Genomic DNA, 12763 nt, shown 5'->3' on the forward strand with positions numbered 1-12763 from the left:
TCAGACATATTAAGAAAAATAATCACTGTTATTTTTAAGTCACAGCAAAATGTACCCATAGACGAGCACAAGGAGGCTTTCACAGAGCACTTCGTACGCTCCGTAAAGGATTATGATCGCGGCGACCCGTCGGATTAGGCTGCGTTACTCATTACAAGTTTAATCACATCATCGTCGATTCGCCATGCACTACATTTATAAAGCCAGTTTTATGACGAGCATTTCAGAGCAGCGAAAACAAAACACTGACCTATTTAAACAACCTGCGATGATTGGGCGATTTCAGGCACAGGGAGCCTGCGCGTCCAATCACTTCGCACATGTGGAGGGAGAGGCGGTGGTATAATGTGTGATTGACGTACGTTTGGACCAATCAACTGGCCGTTTCGCTCCAGAAGGGGGAAGTGCTCGAGAGGAAGAAAGTAGTGGGTGAAGGCTGGAGATAAGACGGAAAATGATTTGGTGGTAAAGTTATATGGAATTAAGCCTCGAGTACTCTTAATATAAACTATCGTGTGCTGTTGACGTTACATTTGGGCTTCAGGTCAACCACTCTTCTGTTCGGCCTGGTGAGTATCCGTTTAGTTCTCCCATAATGACTCCGGAGTAAATATCATACTCACGTATTGAACGCTAACTTAGCTGGCTAACGTTAGACGATGCCGTTAGCTAGCTTGCTAATTAGCGCATAGCTGTCTTTGTCACCAGAAGTGCCGCTGCTCTCACATTAACCAGAGGTGTGAACACTGTGAATTGTCTCGACAGTTCAGTGATTCTGTTTTTTTTGTCAAGCTGTCAAGAAACTAGCGTTAGCTCACTCCTTCTTGTGCGGATTAGCTGGCTGGCTAAGTAAGATCTGTCACGTCTAGCCGTTCGCGCTGGCCTAATTCCCTTTATATAGCCAGCGGTAGTGCTCTAATTTTCAATTACGGTATAGCTAGGACTTGAAAAAATGATACAGGATACATCTAACTTAGCTAGCTAAGTTATGGTCATGCCTGCCTCGGGGTTCGCTTTATTATACTGGAGTTATCTGCGCCCAGAGGCGTGTTATATGTACCTGTACTCAGCTCACTAAGAATAGCCGCATCACACGTCACCCAGTGTGCATTTTTATCACTCCCACTGTCGGCTTTGAAGTTATAACCTCTTGAAGAATTCGAAGATGATTAACTTGTTCTGTTGCTTTCTAGACAGTACATTAGAGGTGTTCGACTGCGTTTCCCACATGTCTGCCGAAGCCTCCAGTGGAAGAGTGGTGTCAGAGCCCAGCCCTGTGCCTCCATCCCCCAACCCCAGTCCCAGCCCCAGCCACGGTCCTGAGCAGAAGATTGGAGGAGGTCTGGCTGGTAGCAAGTATGTCAAGTTGAATGTGGGTGGTTCCCTCCATTACACCACAGTCCAGACCCTCAGCAAGGAGGACAACCTGCTCAGGAGTATGTGTGATGGAAGCACAGAAGTCACCATAGACTCAGAAGGTGAGTGAGTATGCTAGTGTGTTCAAGAGGATGGTTAAGAATATACAGTGTGTTCAGAAACTGAATGAAAATGCTTACTTTAGAGTTAAGTGTTGTATAAAAGACAGAATGAAGCATAAACATTTCCTAATACTATATTAGAAGTAATCTAGGTTGATAATAGTGTGATCCAGTCACATTTAACCAATTTAGTCGTGTTTCCTCTCTGAACATGAGCGAGCAAGGTTATACATTACTTAAGTTGCCCATACCCTTGACTACAATTTGATTCTTTTTCTTTCAGGTGCAATTTAAATTTACACGTTTAAAGAAATAGTAATTTGCTGTGCAACTAGGGATGTAATTAATTATTTGTCAGTTAAGGGTTACTTGATTAAACAATTGTTTGATTAATGCTCTCCATTTAAAACATCATTAATGATTTTGCATTGCAAAGAAATGTGCAACACTTCTGTTATCTAGTGGTTTATTCTTTTTCTTCTTCCTTTTCTTTCTTTTGTGTCAGATTTTGTCTACTGATTTAGCTCACAGTTTTCAAGAGATCTACACTGTTCCAATTCTGGAATGTTTGGTCTGAATGGGAATGATGTGCTTGTATAGCAAGCAAAGTTTATTTATATAGCGCTTTTTACAACAGGTGATGTCACAAAGCAGCTTTACAGAACAATCAGTATTACAAAAAGAAAAGAAAAGAAAAATCCGGGTCCAAGCCCCCATGAGCAAGCCAGTGGCAACAGTGGCAAGGAAAAACTCCCTAGAAGAGGAAATAACCTTGAGAGGAACCAAGACTCAGAAGGGGAACCCATCCTCCTCTGGTCGACACTGGATAGCAAACATTGTTACTATGAAGTATTATAGAACAAAGTGGAAGGGGGTAAAGAAAGCAGTGGCTAATTTGTTTAGTTTATGATTATGCAGCAGCAGCAACAGCGGTGGTCAAGCCGATGGCTGGTGAGCAGTGGCACCCGAGTAAGGCAGAAGGGCCAACAGCATCAGACGCACAGGGTGGACAGCTGTTCAACTCGGCAAATAAAGGAAGAAAACACAGAATCAGTTCAGTGACTGATCACAGATTGCAGTATAACAGAGCAGCAGAGACTCTGGCAGGTCTAGATCTGACAGGGAAGACTAATTACCAAAGGCTTGACTAGAGTAAGGTTTTTAGCCTAGACTTAAAGACTGAGGCTGTGTCTGAGTCCTGAACAATAACAGGAAGATTATTCCAGAGCTGGGGGGGGGCTTTGTATGAGAAAGCTCTCCCCCCTGATGTAACTTTATTAATTCTAGGTACCAGTAGTAAGCCAGTACCTTGTGATCTAAGTAGGCGTGATGATTCATAGTAGGAGAGAAGTTCACTCAAGTACTGAGGGGCAAGTCCGTTTAGAGCTTTATAGGTCAGTAATAGAATTTTATAGTCAATGCGAAATTTAACTGGTAACCAGTGCAGGGCTGATAAAACTGGGCTAATATGGTCAAATTTTCTGGTTCTTGTGAGGACTCTGGCTGCAGCGTTCTGAACTAGCTGAAGCTTGTTGACGCTTTTGCTGGGACATCCAGACAACAGGGCATAACAGTAATCTAGCCTTGAAGTAATAAAAGCATGGACTGGTTTTTCTGCATCCTGTAGAGATAATGCATTTCTTAATTTAGCAATATTGAGGAGATGCAGGAAGGCTGTTCTAGTGATATTAGTTATATGTGCATTGAAGGACAGATCAGGGTCTATCACGGCACCAAGATTTTTAACAGATGAGCTCGATGAAACTGAGAAATTGTCAAGTTTAAGTTAGACAGTTTGTTTGTAGCTGCTTTTGGACCAAGAAGTAGGACCTCTGTTTTATCTGAGTTAAGTAAGAGAAGTTTACTCTTTTTAGGTTTATCACCCAGTTCGCTTGATATGTGTCATAAGCATAGCAGTGGAAGTTTATGCTGTGTTTACTGATAATGGTGCCCAATGGTAACATATATATTGTGAATAATATAGGTCCTAAAACAGAGCCTTGTGGAACACCATACTTTACTTTTGCAAGGACCGATGATTCACCCTTTACATTAACGAACTGATAGCGATCAGTGAGGCAGGACCTGAACCAGGAAAGAGCTATTCCTCTTATCCCTGCAAGGTTTTCCAGTCTATCTAGTAAGATAGTGTAGTCTGTTGTGTCAAATGCTGCACTGAGATCAAGAAGAACTAGCAGAGACACATTTCCTTTGTCAGAGAATAATAAAAGATCATTTAAAATTTTTACTAATACTGTTTCTGTACTGTGATGTGGCATAAAACCAGACTGAAATTTTTCAAATAGTTGATTCCTATGCAAATAAGAGGTTAATTGTTTTGCTACCACTTTTTTCAAGATCTTAGATATAAAGGGGAGATTCGAGATGGGTCTATAATTTGATAAATTGCAGGGATCGAGGTTAGATTTCTTAATCAGCGATCTAATTACTGCAAGTTGAAAAGTTTTTGGGATATATGCAAGACTAAGAGAGGAGTTTATCATTGACAGAATAGGCTTAGTCATTTCTGGTAAAATTTCCTTGAGTAAACGTGTAGGAATCGGGTCTAAAATACAGGTAGATGATTTTGCGGAAGAGATAGTTTTAAGTAGTTCATTTTCTTGAAGTAATGTAAATGATTCCAGCCTATCTGCAGTGATTATAATATTCTCAGGATCTAGACTAGCATTATAAGGCAGCAGGTTTGTAGAGTTTAACTGTGCGTTCTGAATTTTCCGTCTAATTTTTGATTGCACATACGGTTTTCCTTCAATCATCATTTAATTACATGCTTAAGCTGCACAGTCACCCTGCCTTTTCTTTATGAAGTGCACTTTTCTAGAGTTATTTAATTTCCAGTAAAATACTGTTCAACAAAATACTGTTGTTTGAGACCACTTTTTTGTAATGATAAAAGCCCAGATATAATAATGTACTACCTTTGCATGTTTGCTTGGCTCAGAACTGAAACTATCCATTTTCTAATTGATATTTTGATGGATTGATTGCATCCTTGATTTTATGCTTGTTGGTTAACAGTTAATGATGGCCGGATAGGCGTCAAAAAAATTAGAAAAATTTTAAGTAGCTGTCTGCTTAAAAAAGCTCAGTGTGTCCTGTGGTTTGGTACTGCTGTTGTTGATTCTGAAGTTAAGCTTTTGGGCAAATAGAAATGTACACCAATGAGACGGACTAACCAAATCAAGGTCAGAGCTCACAGAGCATCGTCTGTGTCCACAGGCTGGGTGGTGCTGGACAGATGTGGGCGCCATTTTCCTCTGGTGCTGAACTTCCTGCGGGATGGAACGGTGCCGCTGCCCGAGACCCAGAGGGAGCTGGAGGAAGTACTGAATGAAGCGCAGTACTACAGACTGCAGGGTCTGATCCAACACTGCCTCTCCACCCTACAGGTCAGTCTTTCTGCACAAAACCGTACATATCTCAACACTACCGTTATGTATGATATAGACGAAGTACAGCATTAACCACAATTTCTGATTTAAAGCAGCACTGTAATATTTTTGTAAAACTGAAAGAAGTAGTTATTCAGTATGAAGAAAAAAAGAACACACTAAAGTATGGTGTGTTTGCTGCTGCAAGTTGTCCTGTAAAGCCTGAAATAATGATTTATGTAACACTTGGTGCCATCAAATTGTACAGGCAATTTTGTTAGTCAGTGAAGTTGTAAATACACATACATACACTGCTCAAAAAAATACTTCCGTGAAATCAAACTGTCCACTTAGGAAGCAACACTGATTGACAATCAATTTCACAGCTGTTGTGCAAATTGAATAGACAACAGGTGGAAATTAATGGCAATTAGCAAGACACACTCAATAAAGGAGTGGTTCTGCAGGTGGGGACTACAGACCACTTCTCAGTACCGATGCTTTCTGGCTGATGTTTTGGTCACTTTTGAATGTTGGTGGTGCTTTCACACTCGTGGTAGCATGAGACGGACTCTACAACCCACACAAGTGGCTTAGGTAGTGCAGCTCATCCAGGATGGCACATCAATGTGAGCTGTGGCAAGGTTTGCTGTATCTGTCAGCGTAGTGTCCAGAGGCTGGAGGCGCAACCAGGAGACAGGTCAGTACACCAGGAGACGTGGAGGAGGCCGTAGGAGGGCAACAACCCAGCAGCAGGACCGTTACCTCTGCCTTTGTGCAAGGAGGAACAGGAGGAGCACTGCCAGAGCCCTGTAAAATGACCTCCAGCAGGCCACAAATGTGCATGTGTCTGCACAAACGGTTAGAAACCGACTCCATGAGGATGGTATGAGGGCCCGACATCCACAGGTGGGGCTTGTGCTCACAGCCCAACACCATGCAGGACGCTTGGCATTTGCCAGAGAACACCAGCATTGGCAAATTCGCCACTGGCACCCTGTGCTCTTCACAGATGAAAGCAGGTTCACACTGAGCACATGTGACAGATGTGACAGAGTCTGGAGACGCAGTGGAGAGTGATCTGCTGCCTGCAACATCCTTCAGCATGACCGGTTTGGCAGTAGGTCAGTAATGGTGTGGGGTGGCATTTCTTTGGAGGGCAGCACAGCCCTCCATGAGGTAGCCTGACTGCCATTAGGTACCGAGATGAGCTCCTCAGACCCCTTGTGAGACCATATGCTGGTGCGGTTGGCCCTGGGTTCCTGCTAATGCAGGACAATGCTAGACCTCATGTGGCTGGAGTGTGTCAGCAGTTCCTGCAAGATGAAGGCATTGAAGCTATGGACTGGCCCGCTTTAATTTTGTGTGTAACTCCAAAGCCAGGCCTCCATTCAGTTTTGTACAGAACAAAGTATTCAATGAGAATATTTAATTAATTCAGATCCAGGATGTGTTATTTGAGTGTTCCCTTTATTTTTGAGCAGTGTATTTAAGCAGTGTATTTAAAAATATAATACCTTGATCCCTAAAATGAGACACTGTTGCTGTTTTAATGCTGTAAAAAAGGCCCAGTAGTGCTACACTTAAAAATATTATTAAAATACATTAAGCACAATGTTTTGTTCAGCATTTCATATACTGTGCCACAGTAAATCAGTTTAAACAGGATAAATTATGTTCCCCATTGTAATGAACTGTCTCAACTCTTAAATGAAATCTTAAAATTGTTTCATTCTTGAAGTACAGGCCGTATCTATAATTTGCTTAGAGAAGCATATTGTGATGTAATTTATAACAATAACAATAAATGCCAGTCCCTAAGTTATAATACATTGTGATGCTGATGTCCTCTCACAGCTACCCTGAGATCTACTGGTCAGTAGCTAAATACATTTCTTTTGCAAAGTTGACTGGGTATTCTAAGATCAAGACAGACATTTATGTTTTCATTATTTCATAATTCTGTGAGAAAGTTATACATTTAAACTCCATATGTAATAATTGTTGTTCGTGTTTTAGACATACCAGATCATGAATATACAATGCAGTGCCTTCAGGTTCAGTTCCAGTATACTTAAAATTGGCTTTTGCATCTGTCTCATGACTCATGTTCGCTGCATTTGACCCATTTTATTTTACCCATGAGCTCAGAGCATTTGTCTCACTCCTCTGAAATCCAAAATATGCAGGCTTTTGGCTGAACATTCAGACACAGAATATTAATTGTTTGTACTTCCAGTGTTTGGTGAATGTCAGTGTGACAGAACATTTGTTCAGCTTACTAGTGACCCCATACAACAAGTGTTATTATAAAATTCTATGTTAATAATGTTTGGTAATTGATTTAAGGAATAGGTGCCTGTTTGCTCTGTTTGACTTTCTATATATGATTTTTGCTTATTGCAGTTAAGATAATATTTGTTTTACAGATTTTAAGATAATTTTAAGATATGTTGTATATGTTTTTTTTAACTATGTAGAAACGTAGTGAGGTGTACGAGGGAGGCTGCCATATTCCTATGATTACTTCTGCCAAGGAGGAACAGAGGATGATTTCCACCTGTAGGAAGGTGAGAGAAATTGTTAGATGCACATAGACACCCATGTGGTCAAGAAGTACTGTAACGCTGGGGCTTTTAAGGGTGATGGAGGTACTAGTATGGAGTTTGTAAAAGAATGACTTCTAAATGTTGTTTCAATCCATTTCAGCCTGTGGTGAAATTGCAGAACAACAGAGGGAACAATAAGTATTCCTATACCAGGTACTTTAAGCACATACATACATTTATACCAGGGCTGTCATGATTGTGAAATAGTAGATGGTGAATAATTCTCATATAGATATGTGATTTAATGATTTTGTCTTTTCCTGTTCATTCTTTGTAACTACTGAAACAACAAGCAGTCAAATTGTCTGATTAGCACCTGACTTGCTAGCTATGTAATAAAACTTAATATTAATACTTAATAGTACTGTTAGTGGTAACTAACGTAATAGAAACTAGTAAGAGAGAGTCAAGCAAAACTATATTGCCAAAAGTATTCACTCACTCATCCAAATCATTGAATTCACGCGTTCCAATCATTTCCATGGCCACAGGTGTATAAAACCAAGCACCTAGCCATGCAGACTGCTTCTACAAACATTTGTGAAAGAATGGGTCACTCTCAGGAGCTCAGTGAATTCCAGCATGGTAATGTGATAGGATGCCACCTGTGCAACAAGTCCAGTCATGGAATTTCCTCACTACTAAATATTCCACAGTCAGCTGTCAGTGGTATTATAACAAAGTGGAAGCAATTGAGAACGACAGCAACTGTCAAAGCAGGGTCAGCGGAGGTCAGCAACATTCTGCAGAGTCAATCGCTACAGACCTCCAAACTTCATGTGGCCTTCAGATTAGCTCAAGAACAGTGTAGAGAGCTTCATAGAATGGGTTTCCATGGCCGAACAGCTGCATCTAAGCCTTATATCACAAAGTGCAATGCAAAGCATCTAATGCAGTGATGTAAAGCGCCGCCATTGGACTCTAGAGCAGTGGAGACATGTTCTCTAGAGTGACGAATCTCGCTTCTCCGTCTGGCAATCTGATGGACAAGTCTGGGTTTGGCGGTTGCCAGGAGAGCAGTACCTGTCTGACTGCGTTGTGCCAAGAGTAAAGTTTGGTGGAGGGAGGATTATGATGTGGGGTTGTTTATCAGGAGTTGGGCTCGGCCCCTTAGTTCCAGTGAAAGGAACTCTTAATGCTTCAGCAGACCAAGAAATTTTGGACAATTTCATGCTCTCAACTTTGTGGGAACAGTTTGGGGATGGCCCCTTCCTGTTCCAACATGACTGCGTGCTGGTGCTCAAAGCAAAGTCCACAAAGACCTGGATGAGCGAGTTTGGTGTGGAAGAACTTGACTGTGAGCCAGGCCTTCTCATCCAACATCAGTGTCTGAACACACAAATGCCCTTCTAGAAGAATGGTCAAAAATTCCCATGAACACACTCCTAAATCCTGTGGAAAGGCTTCCCAGAAGAGTTGAAGCTGTTATAGTTGCAAAGGGTGGGCTGACATCATAAACCCTAGAAATTAAGAATGGGATGTCACTCATTCATATGCGTATGAAGGCAGACGAGCGAATACTTTTGGCTGTGTGTGTGTGTGTGTGTGTGTGTGTGTGTGTGTATATTACTCACTGGTCACTTTATTAGGTACACCTTGCTAGTAAAAGGTTGGACCCCCTTTTGCTTGCAGGACTGCCTTAAGTCTTCGTGGCATACTTTCAACAAGGTGTTGGAAACATTCCTCCGAGATTTTGGTCCGTATTGACACGATAGCATCACGCAGTTGCTGCAGATTTGTCGGCTGCACATCTATGATGCAAATCTCCTGTTCCACCACATCCCAAAGGTGCTCTATTAGATTGAGATCTGGTGACTGTGGAGGCCATTGGAGTACAGGGAACTCATTGTCATGTTCAAGAAACCAGTTTGAGATGATATGAGCTTTGTGATATGGTGCATTATCCTGCTGGAAGTAGCCATCGGAAGATGGGTACACTGTGGTCATAAAGAGATGGACATGGTCAGCAACAATACTCAGGTAGGCAGCGGCATTTAAAAGATGCTCACTTGGTACTAAGGAGCCCAAAGTGTGCCAAGAAAATATCCCCACACCATTACACCACCACCAGCAGCCTGAAGCGTTGATACAATGCAGGATGGATCCATGCTTTCATGTTGTTTTACGCCAAATTCTGACCCTAACAGCTGAATGTCGCAACTGAAATCGAGACTCATCAGACCAGGCGACATTTTTCCAATCTTCTATTGTCCAATTTCAGTGAGCCCGTGCGAATTGTAGTCCGTTTCCTGTTCTTAGCTGATAGGAGTGGTACCCGGTGTGGTCTTTTGCTGCTGTAGCCCATCTTCTTCAAAATTCGACGTGTTGTACGTTCAGAGATGGCATTCTGCATTCCTCGGTTGTAACAAGTGGTTATTTGAGTTACTGTTGCCTTTCTATCATCAGATGATGATTAGCCATTTGTGTTAAGAAGCAATTGAACCTGTACCTGAAGCAATTGTTGTACCTAATAAAGTGTGTGTGTGTGTGTGTGTGTGTGTGTGTGTGTGTGTGTGTGTGTGTGTGTGTGTGTGTGTGTGTGTGTGTGTGTGTGTGTGTGTGTATATATATATATATATATATATATATATATATATAAATATAAATAAATATAAGGATTGTTGCTGTCCAAAAGATACAAAAATCAAGTGTATCAAGTTATTCTATCATTTGGTTTGAGCAGCTGTTCTTTACATTGTGATTGTCTCAAAATTTCATGATGAATGGAGTTCTTCGAAATAAAATTTCTTAATGTAAACTTATAATGAAAATAAAGATAAATCTTTTGTGTACTTTGTTTTTGTTTTATTTGTTTGTTTTTTGGACAGCAACAATGAACAGCTTTCTGTTTTTTTACATTTATTTGTGCCAACAAACACTCAATTCACATTTTGGTTTTTTACAGCATAACTTAAATCTAATAACTGTGGAAGACGATTGCAGTTAGCTTTGCATTCCTCTCAAATAATATTGATTAGTTGATTATGTAATAATTGTGTGCCTAATATATACGAATCCAGGAGAGAGGTATTTGGTGAAATATTTTCAGATGTGTTCATCACTTTTTGTTTTTTTTAAATACATGAAGTGTGGCAAGTGTGCAAGATGGCACAAAACTTTGGAAAAGTGGGCTAAGATGTTAACATGCTGATATATTTTGCAAATCTTGTTATTGTGTACAGTTGTTTGCAAAAGTTTGAATACCCCTTGTCAAATTACAGTGCTGTGAAAAAGTATTCCCCCCCAGATTTCTTCTGTTTTTGCAAATTTGTCACATTTAAAAATTTCAGATCATCCAACTCATTTTGATATAAGGACAATACAAGTGAGCACAAAATGCAGCCTTTAAATGATCACTCCATTTATCAAAGATAAGGATTTGTTCAAAACCTATATCACCTGTGTGGAAAAGTAATTGCCCCTAAACCTTATAACCAGTTGTGCCACCCTTGGCAGTAACCTCTGCAATCAAACATTTGCGATAACTTGTTTTAAGTCTTTAACATTACTGTGAGGACATTTTGCACTTCTTTGAAGAATTCTTTTTATTCGGCTGCATGGGGGATTTTCGAGCATCAGCTGCTACAGCCACAGGATCTCAATTGCCTTCAAGTCAGGACTGACTTAGTCCCTTCAGAACCTTAATTTTGTTTCCTTTGAGCTGTTGAAAGGTATAATTGCTTGTGTGCTTTAGATCGTTGTCCTGCTCTATAACCCAACTGTGAGCTTTAAGTCATAAACTGAGGAGCAGATACTCTTCTTTAGGATTTTCTGATAGAGATCAGAATTCATGATTCCATCAGTTATAGCAAGTCATTCAGGTCCTGCAGCAAAGCAGCTCCAGACCTTCATACCACCACCACCATGTTTGACGGTTGGTATAATGTTCTTATGGTGGAAAGAGGCTTTATGCCAGATGTAGTAGGAACCATGTGTAACAAAAAGTTCCACGTTTGGCTCATCAGTCCTCAGAATATTATCCCATAAGTCATGGGGGGGGTCATTTAGATGCTTTCTGATAAATGCAAGACAAGCCTTTATGTTCTTTTTGGTCAGATGTGGATTGTGCCTTGCAGCTCTCCCATGGATGCCAGTTTTGCCCAGAGTCTTTCTTATTGTGAACCCATGAACATTAACCCTAGCTGAGGCAAGTGAGTCCTGCAGTTCTTTAGATCCTCATCTGGATTCTTTTGAGACCTCCTGGATGAGTCGTCGATGCACTCTTGGTGAATCTTTAGTGGGCTGGACACTCCTGGGAACGTTCACTGCTGTTACAAGTTGTCTCCGGTTCACTGGAGTCCCAGAGTCTTAGCAATGGCTTTGTAACTATTTTCACACGGGTAGATTTCAATGATTTTGTTTTTCATCTGTATTTGAATTTCTTTAGAACATGTTATCATTACTGCTTTTTGAGCCCTTCTAGCTGCTTCACATCACCAGATAGGTTCCATTTAAGTGATATTTAGATTCAACACGTCTGGCAGTAACCGTGCCTGGGTGTGGCTACTGAAATTGAACCCAGTTGTCAGTTAAAATTGGTTAACTGGTTGTTTAAGTAACTAAGAGCCATTTACTTTTCATATAGGGCCAGGTAGTGCTGAACTGCATTTTTTCCCTCAGTAAATGAAATCATCTAAAAACCAGCATTGTGTGTTTACTTGGCTTATCTTTGTCTTATAAAAGTAGTCTGATGGTAATAGTCTGAAACATTCAGGTGTGACAAATGTGCAAGAATAGAAGACATTGGGAAGGGGCAAATACTTTTTCACAACAAAATACATACTTTGTTGATTTTCTAAGTAAGTATTGGTCATTAAAATATGTGAAAGACATGTGTTGGCTTATTTTCACTTAGAAAATCAAGAAAATATGTAATTTGACCAGGGGTGTCAAAACCTGTATATAATGTTTCTGAATTTTTCTTTTCACTCCTGCAGTAACTCTGATGACAACTTGCTGAAGAACATTGAGCTGTTTGATAAGCTTGGGCTACGTTTTAATGGCAGAGTACTTTTCATTAAAGATGTGCTTGGAGACGAAATCTGTTGCTGGTCCTTCTATGGAGATGGACGCAAAATTGCAGAGGTTTGCTGTACCTCCATTGTCTACGCCACCGAGAAAAAACAGACCAAAGTAAGCAAGAGACTGTGTTCGTCCTGTGCGTTCATTTGAAAGTATCTTCTAAATTAGCTGATATTATTGTTCGCTTTCTTTTATCTTTTGCACTTTTCATTTATTCCTGTTTTCTCACTCGTGATTTGCCTCTGACTGCTAGGTTGAGTTT

At 40.6% G+C, this 12763-nt stretch overlaps 1 protein-coding gene across 1 annotated transcript in view; it reads left to right on the forward strand.

The window, feature by feature from the left end:
- The first annotated feature begins 410 nt into the window (after positions 1–410).
- The window catches only part of kctd13 (potassium channel tetramerization domain containing 13), a 14261-nt gene continuing 1908 nt past the window's right edge, over positions 411–12763 (forward strand). Inside the window, exons 1-7 of the mRNA XM_017681768.1 lie at positions 411–569; positions 1194–1478; positions 4719–4888; positions 7351–7440; positions 7580–7632; positions 12417–12612; positions 12755–12763. The exon at positions 12755–12763 is cut by the window's right edge and continues 1908 nt beyond it. Of these exons, the coding sequence (XP_017537257.1) occupies positions 1229–1478; positions 4719–4888; positions 7351–7440; positions 7580–7632; positions 12417–12612; positions 12755–12763 (768 nt within the window). The 5' untranslated portion in view covers positions 411–569; positions 1194–1228. The remainder of the gene's footprint in view (positions 570–1193; positions 1479–4718; positions 4889–7350; positions 7441–7579; positions 7633–12416; positions 12613–12754) is intronic.

Source organism: Pygocentrus nattereri, chromosome 14 (assembly GCF_015220715.1).
Source record: "Pygocentrus nattereri isolate fPygNat1 chromosome 14, fPygNat1.pri, whole genome shotgun sequence".
Classification (NCBI taxonomy): Eukaryota; Metazoa; Chordata; class Actinopteri; order Characiformes; family Serrasalmidae; genus Pygocentrus; species Pygocentrus nattereri.